Consider the following 17730-nt stretch of genomic DNA (forward strand, 5'->3'; position numbering starts at 1 on the left):
TATAAATGAATAAGAGTGCAGGAGATGTTGAAAAGTGAGATCTGAAGCAGGGAATCAAGAGAGGTACAATTACAAAGCCCCACGTGAAATTGTACATTCTTGCAGAAATCTAAAAAGTAGCACGACCTCTTTCTGACAGATCGTAACAAGCTTTACCTGGAACCATTCAGTTACACTTCCGAGTATTTGCAAACAGTCCACTGAACTCCAAGCACGTGCTTTTTCTTGAATCAATCACGTGACTCAGGGTACGTATCATCGGTGACACGTTTGCGAGCCGCGTTTCTTCGTCGTTCAAAGGAAATAAGGGAAGGAATTAGACACGACCAGGCTAGCATGCCCTCTGTGGATCGTGGCTGAACAACGAATTCACGCCGATCAAGGCGTAACTTGCTCGAGTACCGTTACGATCTGACGGTCGTCCTAAGAAATTCCGATCGCGTAACAAATTTCGATGTTCAGAACCGAGTCCCCAGGCAAGCATTCAACCATTCGTTCCGCCGTTCATCGGCCATCCCTTCTTGCCCCCCAACGTATGAATTCACTCACGCCGAAGGGTTTTATTGCAGAGAAAATCCTACGGTCGTGGAAGCAAGTGAGGCCAAACCTGACATATAAATTTCGAACGTGCTGGCCCACAGCTTCCCGTTGCGTGAATAATTACGGTCCACGAGGACTTTTCACTGGTGAGATCGCGATACAGCTGTTCCGTGGTACCACGCAACTATGGCCACGCCCTGTGTGCTACTAGAGCGCTATTCAGACTATCTATCAGACCTAACTGTGCCGCGTCCATCGTAAATTCACGAGCCTTATCGCTGCTCGACAGGGCAAGAAAGTTACAGGCAACAGTTTCCATTTGGTTTTCGTTAATTAGCGCAGAGCGGGGATCTTCTGAACGGCGCTATTTGCTAGAGATCCCATAATGGCAAGTTTGTTGGTACTTGGACGGTTTCGTAGATATCGAGGCAAGTGCTAATGACCAAGGCTGCAGAAAATGCACAGGCCAGGTTACGAAATACATTTGCAAGATAAAAGTGCAATGCGGTCAGACCGCATCGCGACGCAATCCGGACACACCCTGTATAATATGCACGGCATTCGAGCCTAGGCACTCCTCCTGCGTTTCTGCGTCTCCTTGTCCTTTGCACCGGGCGGTGCGCGGCTTTCTTCGCTGTGCAATCCACGTGGCTGCTTTAGCAGCGGGTTTATCGACTCGACGAACCGCGAGAAATGTAAAAGACCTGGATAACGTAATCTTGCAGCTGATAACTGTGTTATACCCGCAACACGACGCTGGTTTCTTGCTAGAGGACACTCGTGGGCGGAGGATCGTAGAAAAGGGCTTCGGGTTGCGTCTTAGATCACTGGTTTGGGTAATATCGCTCCAGTAACGCCAGTTCAACTCGACAGCGCTCCCGGCACGTTGGTCCGGCAGAAGAAATTCAGAGCCTCGCCTCGCGATCGAGGCTCGATCGTCGAAACACTTGTCGCAGCTTTGAAGGAAGCAGCTTGACAGAGAACGTTTCTCAACTGCGGTGGACAGGATTTTTCTAATCACCGTGTGAAACTCGTTAATCACGGGGCAGGAGCGAAACGGGTCATTGCATGGTAAAAAGCAGCACGCTTCGGGCCTCGACCCTGAATTTCCAACGGGGTACTTATCTCTCTAACGCCATGTGCGTTCGACATTCACGGACGAACGGTAAATACCACCGGTCCCAAACGAAAACGCCAGTAACAGTCGTTTAAACAAGCAGGAAACACTCTTTGAGGTCTTCGAGCACGTTCGCCGGGGGTTCATCGCACCTTCTCGAAACGGAGGGCCGATCGCCGCCGCGACGATAATCACGTCGAACCCGTCGCACTAATGAGCTGAATGTTAATGTCTTTAACGGATAATCGGCGCCCGCGCATGTGCCCGACGAAAGCCAAACCGACGTCCCTAGCGGTCACGTAACGCAGCTGGAGTCCAGGGAGCCTCGATAAATTACGCGCTGGAATTCACCGAGAATTTATCTGTCGCATGGGAGCCCAATTATCTAATTAACCTGGCGTGGAAGAGCTACGGTCCAGCCGGATGCGTGGACACGGATCGGGCTGACTGATGACTACATGTGGGATCCCACAGATCGCGGCGAAATGGTCGAGCTGAAGTCGAGGATAGCCGGGCTGCCATTGGCAGGCAAGCTCTGAACCGTGAGCGTGAGTCAAGGTATGCGCTTGCACAATTCTTGGCTGAACTCCTGGGTAGACGATTTGAATTGAATCCTAATTGCTCGTGCTCGCCGAGTCTTGCTCTCATCCAGCGCAAAATGGTGATTTCAAGGCGGTTTGCTGTTTCACTTTTAAGTCGTCGGATTTGGCATGTAGGTGGCGCCCCGTTGGTTTCGGGATCTGTAGAGTTCGCGTTAGAGTAACGTTGGAGGTTAAGGCTAAGGAGGATTTTAGCGGTTAAAGCTAAGATGTTGCAAAATAAGGGGAAAATATTGAAAAAGTTTAACAAACAAGTTTTGACCTTGAAAATCTATGCTAAAGTTTACATTTTCAAAGAAAATTGCAGGATGTGTAGTTTAAGTTTTCCTTAAATTTTTATACGTTTATTGCCCTTCGGGATTTTTTGACATAGATTTTTAATAACAAAACTTGTTTGCCATTCTTTTTCCATACTTTCCCGTTATTCTGCAACGTCTTAGCTTTAACCTGCAAAAAGATTCATCCCTCTATCTTATTGCCATCAAAAGTTCTACGAGTTTGACTGCAAAAAGTGCAGTTCATCCCACTCTGCGGCATTGGGGGAATTGGTAACGCATCTGGTCAGTAAGCAGAGGACCCGCAGGCCTTGGGTTCGAGTCCCATCGCCCGAGGATCTCTTTTTCGCCTACACTTCATTTCAAGTTTCCATAACGAAATTTGAGGCTTATATTGCCTTATTCGGAACCCGCCATCGATGGGTGGTTGTTAGCGAGAAAGTTTCGCGTGAGTACGGGTTTAATCTGAATACACACCGACCCCATGGTGAAATTACAGGCACGTCAGATGAAAAGGTTGAGTGAATCGTCGCGTGCAAGCGTCTATGGGGAGGGCAGAGTAATAAGATGCCACGGGGGGGTTCCTTGCACAAAGGCGGGTCGCCTCAAACATCCTCTTACCGTACAATTCCCACAAGGAAAACAGAAACGTACACCCACCATCAAAAGCTTCAGCCCTGTACTGCTCTGAAGAATCTCTGTTGCTTGAGTAAATCTCAGGGATGCAAAAGATTATGCTGAAAGAGCGCTTCTCTTTGAGAAAGACAACACATACTGTATTCTAAGTCCCAGAGAGTGAGACCTAACCCAGACATGGGCAAAAATTTGTATTTAAATAAATTTCGAGTAACGAATAGAAGTTAAAAAGTTACCTAGGTTAACTTTATTCGACAGGTGACAAATAATTTTTGTAACTTCTATTCGATATTCGAAATTTTTATTTAAATAAATTTTTTGGCCATCTCTGCTCTTTACAGAGCTAAATGTCTCAAATAAGAAGCGCTAAGAATGTAAAGCCATTTCCAGCTGACAAACATACTTTTTCCACCTGCAAATAAGAATCCAAGGCAAGGCGGACCTCCTCCGCCAGCAACCCCAAGAAAAACCCGATAAGGTAGTTAAACGCAAGCAGTAAAGTAACTCCAAAGAACCGTGTTTACTACTTAGGCGAATAATTCTATAACCGCAATGAGGACGACGGCATTCTAATTGCGCTAACGTTACTGCCTCAAAGCGTATCATTAAAGAAGCACGTTTTTGTTAATGATCACCCGAGGGGCCACGAGACCCCGTTAGGCGCGCATAAGAAGAAGTCCTACGACACGGCGATCGAGTGTGCATCGATGATAACCGGAAATTAGATCACATCCTGTGACGTAGAGGGTCGCTCGCATGGCCATGACGGGAGCCGCGCATGCGCTCGCCGGGTCGTTACACGGTGTAATTAGGCCAGGTCGTCCCATTCATCGAAAGAAGCGCGAAGTCCTCGTAACGAGGCATTCAAATGCCCGCGTCCCGTGACTTCGAATTTGCATATTGTGAGGTAATATCGGGGTTAAGCGTTGCCCTGAAATGGAGGAGGGTCTCACGGTTGCGCGTTAATCGTGTCTACCTAGATCGAGCGATATCCTTCGATGCAAATACCCCTCGCGGTTTTGCAAATTGCGCGGCGCACGTCAGCCGGATCCATCGCGAGGATTCATCCGACTAAGCGAAGCTGTATCTCGGGGATTCCATCGAAATGGACGGCACCCTACGCGCGGCTCTAGCGGTTGAGCGTGATATCGATACCCGGGCGGATGTGCGCGCCGATATCCGCGAGGAAAGTGAACAGGCGCCTTCCTTTTGTCGGTTGTTCGTTCACCCGGCAGAGAATGAAATTAAAAACCGTTCGCTGTTACGTAAACGAGCCACACGACTACTCCCATCCGATGGCTGCAAGACGCACGTTTACAGTAATCCACCTATTCCAATCACCTCGGCGCTTTGCCTGACGTCGGCGTGTTTACATGCCCAGGCTTGTGCGTCCTGCGCATTTACGTACGGCTTTGGCGCGCCTCCACGTGTATATTTTCTGAAGAGCACTACCGAAAGTATTGCGCTAGAGTCCCTGAATCTTGACTTTGAGCATTCTCACTGGTTTGTACGAAACTTTCGCGATGCAGATCGTCACGTGACACGTGATAGGTTAGACTGTGTTGAGGTTAGGTTGCGCATAGTCTTGTTCTTCTTTTCATTTGTCCTGCTTATTTCGTTGGTGCATTAAAGACGCTTAATAATAATACAGAGACCTGATTTAAAAAGCGATTTCTCGGAGCGAAGATTTTATGGCCTGATAATTGAGAGCGAGTACTGGTTGCCGTTCGGTCCGAATGGGGTAAGAGTATCGAACGCAGCGCCGCGCTGCGGATGGGCAAGATTGGAAGCTGCTTTGTTAATGATTCAATTAAAAACTCGCCGCTGTGGCTCGTTACCCGTAATGGATTACGTAAACGTCACCACGAAGACCGTGCCTCGAATCGAGACACAGGCGACTCGAGCAGGCTATTGTATCGATTACCAATTTCGTCCGGGAGCGGAAGTCGCCGCGAAAGTCCATCTACGACGGCGGAAGCCATCGTCGAACAATACCGACCGGTACTCCGTTCCGTGATCACCATATCGGCCAAGTCGGATAAGATAACGAGCGTTATCGAACAAGGAGACACTGTTCCCGCCGTAAATCCTTGCAAGACTCCTTAAAGTAACAGCTGAGGAACTTGAGAAACAAGATGCTTCACTTGTCACGGCGATCCTTCCGTCGCCAGGAAACCACCGAACACCGTGGAGCGCTTCTTCCCAATCGGAGCCTTCGTTTTCTAGTGAAACGAATTTGAAAATGGCGCAGGTGCTGCCAACGGAGTAGAAGTGATTTCATACAATTCAGCGCAGCGAGTAATTACTTGCAATTTTAGTTGAGATTAATGAAAATTTAATGCGCATTCCATTGAGAGAAAATAATGAACCTCGGGGAAAGCCACTGTCGGCCATGCGCCACCAGCGGCGGACTTTTGGCTAGGTTTTTTCCAAAAAGAAAGCCTCGTACGAGAAAACTTCGTTCCACAGTTTTTACTTATTCTTGATCGACGAATCGTTCCCTGCATCTGCAACAGAACCACAATGCAGAATAAGCTTGTTGTCGTCATTTTTCGCCAGGAGTGTAGTGAAAACGAATGGACCACAGTCTGGGAACGCAATAGAGGGAAAGTGGGCAACAAGGCGACCCTCAGTGGCTGCTATTAATTCAACAATATACCGGATCGTTATATCGCTAATATACTTTCACGATTAAAAGCACAGAAAGTACACTGTGACTGTCCAATCGCGTAGGTTCGAACGGAGAATGTTCGTGCGTCTAAAAAATTGCGCAGGTATTTCTTGCTGCTAATCGTTTTCGCGATTAAATGCACGGACATAGTAGTGTGGAAGAACAGATCTTTAATCGTCCATTCTAGTAAACGGAGGACTGATTAACTCGACGAGTTTATCTGCGCCAACGTAACAGCTGTTAAAATTATATCGCGCTGGGATCCAGTTAGAAAGTATGTTTCCAGTATCATCGTAATTACCGTTTTACCAAGGCACTTCCTGGTTACGTTGAAACCGTTATTTGGCACAGTGTCTACAGAGATAAGTTTCCCCGCAGGATGTGGATACGATACGCCGCGAGCGCCCAATCGACAAGCGCTTCCAGCACGACCGTACGTTTTGCTTTGACAGGCAACCACTTCGAAACGAGGGCGGATAATTATTCCATATAATTTGAGAACTCAAAGTTCACCTGTCAAAGTTCACCGACAAATTTCATTCGAGTAAATGCTTTAAAATATTCTACCCCAACGGATTTAACTTCATCATTTTAGAATGACCTAGACCCAGACCTAGCCCAGAGCCACCCTTCCAAAGCAAACGTTCTCAACAGTTTAGCTACCTCGTCTCCGAAATTACTATAAGATCAATGTAAGTTGATAGATTTCAAAAAGTCCGCACCTAACCTCAAAACGGTTTTCCGAATTTAACGAAGCAGTAATGAGCGTTTCATTAGCGTCGTCGCTTCATTCCACTGTCTCGCCGCGGCTCGGGAGTCGTTGCTTGGTTTTTGCACGCACCGTTTCGCGCGTTTGCGTACCAGGAAATGTTAATACTTTCTAGTACTGACCTACAGCCTGAGATCCTAGGAGTCCCTTCCCCTGTATTTCATCTTTCTTTCCTCCTTTTATCGCGTGCCACCCCGCGCTCGGCGTAACGAGCCGCGATTATCGCGCTCCGTTAATGAACCGTGAGGCAAACCGCCTTATCCGCGGTTTAATTAGCTTTTACTTCGCTCCTTCCCGCGCTCCCTCGTTAGCGTTGTTTCAAAATTTCCTCTGTTACGGAACAGCCCTCCCCTGCCCGGCGGGATCTTTCTTTTCCGCGCGATCCTCCCGTTAAAGCGACTCCAGTGGCGTACGTGTAAACGATCGACGGCAGGCGTCAATGGAAACCGCTGCGCGTGCAGATCGAGGCGTTCGCGTTGGAAAGGAGCGTGGCAACGGCCACGAAGAAGAACGCGGGTCTTAATTTGACATAGTCTAATTGCCGCGCTGGGTTAACGCGCGATGCCTTCCGCGGGGGATCTGCTCCTTTTCTACTCTATAAACTTCCATTTTTAGAGTCTGGCTCGTTTCCTCTGCCGGCATCTCGATCACTTTATCAGCGAAAGAGGATACGAGGATGGACGAAATATAGTCACAACTTTAGGTACGCCAGGTTCAGCAGAATCCCAAAACGAGGTGGAAGCTTCAGCCGGGAATCCACCTGAAAGTTAAGCTAAGCTGTGCTATGTTTTTTTTAGGTTTTATAGCACAGATAGACATAGTCTAGCATAGTCTAGCATAGCATAGTCTAGCATAGTCTAGCATAGCATAGTCTAGCATAGTCTAGCATAGTCTAGCATAGTCTAGCATAGCATAGTCTAGCATAGCATAGTCTAGCATAGTCTAGCATAGCATAGTCTAGCATAGTCTAGCATAGCATAGTCTAGCATAGTCTAGCATATCATAGTCTAGCATAGTCTAGCATAGCATAGTCTAGCATAGTCTAGCATAGCATAGTCTAGCATAGCATAGTCTAGCATAGCATAGCATAGCATAGCATAGCATAGCATAGCATAGCATAGCATAGCATAGTCTAGCATAGCATAGTCTAGCATAGCATAGCATAGTCTAGCATAGTCTAGCATAGCATAGTCTAGCATAGTCTAGTCTAGCATAGTCTAGCATAGCATAGCATAGCATAGCATAGCATAGTCTAGCATAGCATAGTCTAGCATAGCATAGCATAGCATAGCATAGCATAGCATAGCATAGCATAGCATAGCATAGCATAGCATAGCATAGCATAGCATAGCATAGCATAGCATAGCATAGCATAGCATAGCATAGCTTAGCTTAGCTTAGCTTAGCTTAGCTTAACTTAGCTTCCAAGTGGATCCCCAGCTTAAGTTTCAAAAAATTAGTTTCAAGAACATAAAAAACATAGCATAGTGAAGCTTAGCTTTTGATGGGAACCGTTCCATAAGGATGTATTGAAGCTAATTTTTAAAACATAGGATAGCATAGCATAGTCTAGCATAGCTTAGCTTTCAGGTGGACCCCCCGGCTTAAAGAAACTTTAAATTGTACACTTGACACTTGTAGCAAGTATATTTGCACTCATCCAACCAAATATTTCCGTAGCAACCCCCACGATTACAGCTTCCCTCGAGTCAAGAATCCAGGGACGTATTCACGGTCCTCTATAAACACTAGTATTTTAAGACCATAACCAAATAAGTGGAGCCCTGTGATAGGTGACGAAGGACACATTTGGTGGTCGATAACCTCAAAAATATCCCTCTACAGTCTCCTCGAGTAGGTCCCAAGTTATTCACTACACTTTTCCAAGGCACAGTACCATTTCAGACATGGCCAAGCGAGTTCATGGAATAAAAGCAAGCGAAGTAATCGTTACAAAGTTGCCAGCTTCATTCGAAACAGTTCCACGTCTCCAAGACGCACTGGAACTTTCAATGGGCAGTACACATAGCCTGAAAACAGGCTGTTGCGCATGCAGCCGTGATACGAGACCTGATCTCGGCGGGAACTCAACAGGAACGGACCGTCGCTGATTGCACGTGCGCGCTGTACGCACGCTTTGCGCGACGGGCTCGGGGCTAATTGCGATGGATACGTAGTGACGCAACCGAGTACCTGACTAGCGAACTCGTGGGAAACGCGGCGCACATCTACGACGCTCGCGGAAACCATGGTTTGATCGCGAAAGTTTATTATTTCGCGGCTGGGGAGTCCGTCGCCGTTAGGCGGTCGCTTTTATGCAACGCTCCATTGTCTTTCATCGCGATGGCACCGTTGCCCTCGATGCAGGCAACTGGAGTGCACATTATGCTGCACACATGCCCGTTTTGGGACCGTGGCGAAACATGCACCACAAGGAAGTGCGCCCTCAAAGTGGGTAACAGTTCGCAGTACATGAATTGAATTTCGTTTTTAGCTAGCGAAGGCTGGTTTAGGGTGGAACTTCCGTGGAGATTGGAGTAGATAGATGGAGTTCGTTGTTCTGGGGGTATTGGTATCTGGAGCTACCAGTTATCTGAGGATATGGCGACGAACTATGACGACAGAGCGTGTTCTAATGCTTCCGTATGTAGAGTACTAAGATTGGGATGGAATAAGATTTTGTGTGACGTCGTCGTGTGTTCACACCGAGGGATACACCACCCCGGGATTTTAACCTATTTCCACGTTCTTCCTCAGCAGCAGCGAGCATTTTTCAAAATCTTGCGTCACTCAAAGCGTTAATCTAGAGACCTTCTATGATGAAAGTTGCAAAGTGGAAAAGTACTCATCTTCCTCCATTCCGCGTTGGATCATCGTTTCCTTGTTCCTCTTTGCTCTATATAGGAACATTGGTGGTCCTACGTATCTCAGCCCAGTGGTCTTATCACTAACCACAATCCAGTATTCTTATTCACCGTTCTCAGTTTAATTATTCATGCACCAGGAACGTTAATAATTAAATAGAAGCAGATGAGACGGCATGACACCTCGCTGACGCTAACGGTACCAAGAGGCGAGGCACAGTTGCTTCGGTGTAATTAGGTCGATCCTCTAATCACCGATTCAGCTGTTGATTCGTGTCCTCTTATTGCAAGGAGCACGTTTCGCACTCCCAGGTGCGCGGTGATTCGACGAGTTCGAGATTATCGCTCGGCCAGACCCGTTAGCCGCGGAATCGGCAGGAAGCTTGCCTCGCCTAGGCCACGCCGCGATTACGATTACGCTGGCGCGGAAATCTGGCCAACAGGACTAGGTATGTGAGTTAAACGTGTCCGTGCGCGCCACCTTCACCTCGTGACTCTTCGATAATCGACCGTACGGGCATAACGGTTCCCCGAGGGCTATTCAGCGGCGCTCGCGTCTTCTCCTCAGCGTGGCCGCCGGTATGCAACTCTCCATGCATTTCGAACCATGAAGACCAAAGCCTTCGGGTTGGAGGTGCGTAGAATTTTAAGTAAGCAGCACCTGGGCTGGGTGTTTTAAGTGGGGAAGGTCAAGTGGAAGGTACTTTGGATTTGATGTGAGACATGAAGGAGCAGAATAATTCGAAGCAAGTGATTCCAAACTTAAGACTGAGAGCTTAAGAATCTCTTGAGACACTTGATTGAAATCATATCAGGTTTATACGGAGGATCAACGCCTGATTGAGACCTTTGGAGGCCCTAAGCACTTAAAAGATTTTGAGGCTCCCTTATACAGGGTGATCAATTCAACGCAATGTAATTTCTTAAGTATTTCTGATAATTTGGCTAAAAAGTCTTTCTAACAAAATTCTCATTTTGCTTACTGATTAATCCAGCCTTGGGGAGGATAAAAGACTACAATTTACCATCGACAAACTAATACGATTTCGCGAAGACTACAGCACTGGTTGAATGGAAAAAGGTGAACAGTATCGCGAACTTCACAAGCATCCTCGTAACAGTTTTGTTAGTTAAAAGAAAGAGACGTTTAAGCGACGGGAAATTGAAAAAATGATAGGTGACAGGCGCAAAAAATGGTGGGACACGTGTGCAGTACTTGTAAATAAGCCGGTGTATTCCATTCTCTGCGAGCGCAGGAGAAATTTTCATTTTACTGACTGGCGGATCAGATTAACCTCTTTCCATCGACGACGGTGCACGGCATAGTGCAACGTCATTAAATAATAACTATACGTCAGCAGAGATTTATCACGGTTCTCGGTTACGGGGCAAGGTATGCAACCGGCGTGCCACAATTCAGCCGCAGAAACCGTAAGGAATTTGATGGGAACCGGTGTGTACATCCTATACAGAGAGTAGAACGACCTTATCTTCCGCATGTTTTCCAGGTACTACGAAAAGCATCGTTGAGAACCGCCAGCGTTACGCATAGATGTCAATTAACGATTCCATTGTACGCACGTCTGCTTTTCACCACTCCCTCAACCCTTTTACACCTCGTTTCACCACCGCACCGCGAAGATTGCTTCACGATCTTTCGGGTGCACGAGACGATTTCACTTTCCGCAATTACTCCAGGGCTCCTTGATGAATCTGCAACCGCTCTTGGTAACTGATCCCATCTGGCTAACGACTTTTTAACTATGAACTTTTCTTTCATGATGTATCAGTTTTCTCTAGGTATTTATTTTGATAGAGTAGAAGAATAGAAGATCTTAGGGTATCAGGGATCTTGGAATATCTAACTCCATTCAACTTCTGAATTCCATTTTCATTGTGTTTTTCTGTAGTGTCAAGATGTGGGTTAGGTTTGCGTTAACTTTTTTCTCTTCCATTTGTTTGTTAAAAATATGAAGTAGAGTAGTAATGTTAAGCGCTCCGTTTAAAGAAGACCGTTTTTTTTTTCTGTTGCAGGAATATGCTGATAAGAGAATTGGCGGCCGCGTGGGTCGCCGTCCTCTTGTGCCATCTTCAGCTAACGGAGTCTCAGGTGAGCGTTCGATTATTATCCCGCCATGGCTTGTCGATCGCATCGCTGACGCCATTCTTTCATCTGTGAACTCCACCTCGCGGTCGATCGTTTCACGGTGCTTTGACTTTGTGACCCGATATTATCGACAGCCATTGCGATTTTCCCTCCCGACTTTTTACAAATCCCCCACGAATAGCTGGGATACTCGATACCAGCGAACTGATCTTACACGAGCTGCCACAGCGAAGAATTCGAAAGGTCTCCGTCGAGACATTCGCTGGCATACCGATTAAAATACTTCGGTATGAAAAGCTTCGCAGAAGCGAGCAGCCGCGTTTGAAAATTTAATATGCAGCTCGTCAAGGGAAGTATTTATAAAAGGGATGTTCGAGATGTCCGCCTGCACTGTGCGTAATATTCCGAATACCCGTGTGAACAAAATCATAAGCTAAGGTATTAGTTACGAATTTGATCCTAACACGAGATTATTGAGATGCAAAATTTGTTCAAGAGAAACTAGGGGCTCACTCAGGATTTAATTTTTTTATAATAATAATAATAATAATAATAATAATAATAATAATAATAATAATAATAATTTTATTAACAAAAGCCCTTTGATACTGGGGGAGAGCTGAGTTGAACGAGTAAAAATATATTCACTGCAAATCAATAAAATTCATTAAGTGATTATAAAAATTTATTTACATAACAAAATCCAGTTTTCTCTTCTTTTATAAAGCTCTTGAATTACTTCAGTCGTGGTTATATTAATCCCTTTTTCCCTTTTTCTTTGGGGGGGGGTGCTAGGGCCCCTTAGCCCCCCTCTGGGTACGCCACTGGTACGAACCTTTTGAAGTTGATAAGGATCATATAGTAGAACCCAAATATAGAAACTGTTACGAAAATGTAATACACTCGTGAAGAATCATGTGGGGGCTATAAGAAATTTTGACCGGAAAGGATATTCTTTCCCCAGTTGCAATTTGCAATCTTAAACTCGTTCATTCGCGTGGAAACGCGGCGCGCAAGCGCAGTTGCCATTCGCGAACGGTGGCCAGAATCGGGAATTCGCGTTCTCCGTGCTCCTGCCTAGGGTTCTTGGGAAATTGAGCCGCGAATTATGAAGTAATTGGCATGTTGGCTACATGCAGGAGCCACCACTGCCCACCAGGTCGCACAGGGACGTGTGTTGGCGAGGTGAAAGTGAATTTCAGCGCGGGTACACGCGCGCGCCCTGTTCGACGCGCCGACGATGTTACTGCGCAGCACGGTCGCAACACTTTGCGCGCAAGAAGTGTCAGGAGTTGGGAAAAGACTTGCAAGGCTTAGAATATAACTCTCCTTAACCAGAATTTTAAGATAAATGGCACTTGGATTTTATTTTTTATACTTTCTTAACCATAAATTCCTGCGTCAATATTCGTCCTAATTAAATTACTTACGCGAGGCTATTCCTATAAAAATACCAGGTCCAACTATCTTCCGACCATCGGTGTACCTGACGATCATTCGATTACTGTCGAGAATATCGAGGCTAACGCTTGCCCGCGAAGTCGAGCAGCCCAGCAAGGTTGACCACGTTCTTTCCTCCTTATTAGTACCATTTAACGTGATTGAAGCAGCGTTTGTGGCACAGATTTCTCCCGCGAGAAGAAAGGCGCAATCTCCATTACGCCCCTATAAGGACGCGCATGCCCGATCTCGTAATTAACCAAGCGCAATTAGCCAACCGACGAGACGTCCGAACCCTGGGCTCGCGAACGTGGGACCAGACACTGAATTCAAGCCCCTAATCGCGGGAAATCAGCTTGAATTACGACGGCGGTTACGCAAAAGGTGCGACAGTGTCGTCGAGCACGACGGCGGTAAATTACGGGGAAGAAAGTGGGCCTTTTTCTGCGAAGCGACGAGAGTGTAGCTCCTACAGGGCCTGGCAGCACGAAGCGCGAAATGGCGCGGGTCCGCGTAGTTCGACACAAAATGGCGCGCGCATTGTTATTCCTGGAAGGGAGAAAGTGAAGAGGATCTCGGTTCCGCGCTGATCTTCGGGTGGAAAAACGCCAGACGCGGGCATGGAAAGCCCTAACGGGCACCATCGACTGCTTTCCATCCAGCCGCGCAACGGAATATCAGTGACATAACGGTGACTGCATTCTTGAAGGAGGTGCGAGTCGTGGCTGCAGGAAGGCCCGAGGTCGCTGAAATTCCACGGAACCGCGCGCCAATTACTGTGCCTCCATTCCACGGGGAACAACTCTCGTTTAAGCTCCTTTCTAAGCCTCTTTCGGTTCGTCCTTAATCTTTGAATGATTAACGAGGGAAGAACACAAGAGGGCCCTCCCTCTAACATCGACGTGCTGTCTGAGTTCCTTCTGAAGATTTTTCAACGCGTTTACTTATGTTTTCGTTGGCTTCAGTTGTGAAAGTAGCATCTATCCTTATTCCAGTCTCTGTCAGAGATCTACTCTTGGGCCTCTAGTATCTTGAGAAAAAGCGGTTAGCTGTTTAAGAATGCGGGCACTGATAGTTGAGGGAAGATTCGAGGAACTCAGCGAGTGGAAATTTACAGCTCGCAACTGTAACGAAAGCTTCAAGCCTACCGCATCCTGCTCCGCCTGTTTATTGAAAGGAACTGTTGTAAAGTAGCTTCCATGGACCGTTTCCAATGCATCCGTTTCTTTGTTGCAGGTTCCTGCCACCAATGTCTTCACCTGTCCGAACGGTGAGTAACATTTCCCTAGTTTTCTATAGTCATCGGGGCAAGTAACTGTCTGGCCGAACCTTGAAAAGGACGTGTCTTGTGGTCCTATACCTGGGCCAGGTAGACCGGCAAACGCATGGACCGTGGTCGTGCTTCGAAATGGTTTCAGCCCCTTTCACAATATGGAAATTCGTTCCCGCGAACCAAGTTTTCCTTGGACACTATTTTTAAACGTCAATCGTGTTTAAGCCTGGCAAAATACCTGCAAGAGGCCCAACGAAAAGCAATTCCTTGTTAAAAAATAAGTCGAAATTGTGGAATACATTTATTTCCTACGTCGTCTCATCTTCGAGAAAATTGAATTTGAATGTCCGCAGAGTGCGCGTGCACATGACAGCGCGCCGAGAACCACTGCCGCGCATGCGCCAGGCGGAGCACGCTAGCAACTACTCTTGAAACTTTGAAACTCCTGTTTGTCGAAAACTAACGCCCTGACGGGAAAACCTTATGTCACATTTTCGACTTGTTTTTTCACGAAGAATCATCCCTCATCGGTTTCGTTCTAAATCACCCGGTACAGTTTAATAAGTAAACGAAGATATCGAAGACGCGTACAGGGAATAAATCACGTGACGGACAATGAGAATAAGAGTTCGGCCGTTCGTAACGTTGCTCCACTTTTCCTCGTTGCAGCCGGTGCAATTAAGTAGGCTGCACGTATCAGTACGGATCTCCTTGATCGTTAACCGTGTTCTGTCGCGTGCGTTGTAAAATATTTCGCGTTGAATCGAGACGATACCGCCGGGCATCGAAAACAACTTTATTTGAATCTGTTATTCTGGCCGGAGGCCTTGAGCGCGGGGTCTTCAGTTCGGCGTTTAATCTACGAAGGTCTGAATAACTGGCGAGGAAAAAATGAAACCTGCTCGATTCCCGCTGTCGACCCTCGAAACTGGCAAGGGAGATACTGCCCGAAGCAAAGACATAAACCCTAGGAACGGCACTGTAACTCCGTTAATCCAATTCGCGGACTCTCCCATCCAAGACATTAAGCCCCCAACTTGGAAGCTACTCCATTTCCCCGAACAAGTACAGTAGACCCGCCGCAGCCGACCGAATCTCTCCAGTAGCTCGTCTATTTTCACCAACACGTGGCAAATGAGATCTCCCTCCTCGAGTACTCGACCAGCCTCAAGCCACATTTCTTTTGACCCCAGTCCTGAAGTCGCCAGGACTCTTCGAAATTCGGTGTACCTCCCACCCGTGCCTTCGCACGGCCCCAGCCCGGCACCTGGCCCAAAATCCTCGACCTTCTGCACACAATGACGACGCACCGGCGTGGTGGGGATCACGCACAGGTGGCACAGAGGAGTCAAGGGGGCGAGGAAACGAGACGGCATTCCTAAACCGTGAATCCTTCTCCTTCCTCTCGTCCATCGGCCAGCCTCTGGCGCGTCGTCGTACGCGATCCTAAAAATACCACCGCGTGAATTCGCGTCACGGTTTATCCACCTTCCGCGAGGAAACTCGACCGAGCGCGCATATATCGACCGCTCGAACGGGATTCCAAAATGTGGAGCATCTAGCAACGTGCTCGCGACCGATCGTCCTTGGCGGTCTATGCACGTAAACCGCGCGTCCTCCCGCCATGTTTGTTCTTTAGCATGGTGTACAGTAATCGGTGGATGGAACTATCGACGAATATTAGTGGCACCGCGAGTAACGCGGATGGAATTGTAACTTGAGCGATGGGGAATAAACGGGGCTCATATTGGTCAATTGTACAGGGCGTTTCAAAGTCGTAGGTTAAATGGTTAACGGGCGCCACAAAATGCGAGATATACTGTAGATACCTGAAATATTTATTGCATCGCTCGAATAAACACGTTATCACTTGTTACCTCTTTTATTTTGATTACTAGGAAAATATTATCGCAAAAATTATTTATTGTGAAAATGTGTGACTCACTATATTGGCCAAAATAAGTTGGATACGTATCATTTTATCAATCTTACTGCGTAAATCTGAGAGTGATGGAATTAATATATCCAGTACCGTAGGTTTCGATATGAAGTTGGTGTCTGAAATCATCCTCAAACTACTCTTACGTTATGTTGACCATTTTAATTGTATAGTAAGTTAATATCGAAAGATTTTCGTTGATTAATCGTGGTGTAAAGTCATTGCAATGATGTATTGTGGAAGTACTGTACGAACGAAAGGAATAGAAGGCTAAAAGGACGTTAGGCTAGCTCTCCCGCCTTCTAAGAATAGTTTGCAAGCGTTGAATGATAGGAAGCTTCGATGAGGAGGCGTATCAAGGCATCGCACATGTGTTAATATCGCCGCAAAATATGCCACGCATGCTGGAACCCCAGCAAGAAATGCTAATAGACACGAGGGGAACAGCATACGTGGTAAGAACATGGCCGTTTGACCTTTTAAAAGAAAGGAAGGCCGTCATCGCGTCTTTCTCAGCGAGCCCCAACGCAAATTGCATCGAGGAATCATCGAGGAACACGAAGAGGTAGTTTCATCCCGCAGAAATGTCTGAATCATATACAAATGCTTAAATACTCGTATCAATGACAAAGCTATTACATTCCACGGACGCAGAAGATTTTTCAGACATTCCATTCCAAAAAATACAATAATTCTCGGCACATTTTATTTCAAGAAAACAATGCATCCGCTGCCCCAAGAAACGACGAACACAAGTAGGACGAAACTTCGTTATTTTCCCAAGAAATGGTGAACACAAGTAGGGTAGTCATTGAGGCGATCTCGCGTGGCACCAATCGATTTCTCGGTAGCCCACACCGAGTTGCCAGTCTCCCAGACGTCCATGCGCAACGTGTCCATCAGAGATCGATGCAACCATCACTTTGCCATTCCCTCAGAGGAACACGGTTTCTCAAGTACCCCGAAGGAATTGCCAAATTCTTGGTCAGAGGACGGGCGCTTGAATTGCAAATGGCCACCAGTGTCAACAGATGGTCGCCCGGCAGAACGAGCTTCCCTGTGAGGAATGCAAAATTCTGTTTACCCGACGACGAACCGAGGAATGCGCCAGGCTGTTCCCTCAACTTCTCAATTCCAACGGTCAACAGCACGCGAGGACGTTTCACTCGTCGCCGATTCTCTTTTACAATGTCACCCGTTTACCCACCGACCTACCTTTGACTCCGCGAGTTGCGCTAAAAACGATCGAGGTCGTCAACGTCCGTCACTGTCTGTACAGGTCACTAAACCGAGTTTCCGGTACGAACGCCACATTGAAGGCTTCATCAGTCGGGAACCGATCCACCCAATCCACGCAAACCTTTCCTTTTCGGGATTAACCCCTTTGTTTAATAGAAACGATATACTTCGAGCGACCATTGCCGCGTCTTTCCAACAGGGTTTATTTGAATTCCTATTCCGTCAGTAGATTTCTAGGCTACCAACTGTTACCAAATTAAG

At 47.0% G+C, this 17730-nt stretch overlaps 1 protein-coding gene across 6 annotated transcripts in view; it reads left to right on the forward strand.

Moving 5' to 3' along the window:
- Positions 1–17730, forward strand: part of Uif (sushi, von Willebrand factor type A, EGF and pentraxin domain-containing protein uif) — a 38420-nt gene that overhangs the window by 3358 nt on the left and 17332 nt on the right. For 3 of the 6 annotated variants that reach the window (XM_076825836.1, XM_076825839.1, XM_076825841.1), the window contains exons 1-3: positions 10899–10979; positions 11506–11581; positions 14255–14288. In XM_076825836.1, coding sequence (XP_076681951.1) covers positions 10969–10979; positions 11506–11581; positions 14255–14288 — 121 coding nt within the window. In that variant the 5' untranslated portion in view covers positions 10899–10968. Of the gene's footprint in view, positions 1–1983; positions 2216–10897; positions 10980–11505; positions 11582–14254; positions 14289–17730 lie in introns of those variants that run through there. The other 3 variants (XM_076825838.1, XM_076825835.1, XM_076825837.1) reach the window with 3 other exon arrangements.

Source organism: Andrena cerasifolii, chromosome 13 (assembly GCF_050908995.1).
Source record: "Andrena cerasifolii isolate SP2316 chromosome 13, iyAndCera1_principal, whole genome shotgun sequence".
In the NCBI taxonomy this organism is placed as follows: Eukaryota; Metazoa; Arthropoda; class Insecta; order Hymenoptera; family Andrenidae; genus Andrena; species Andrena cerasifolii.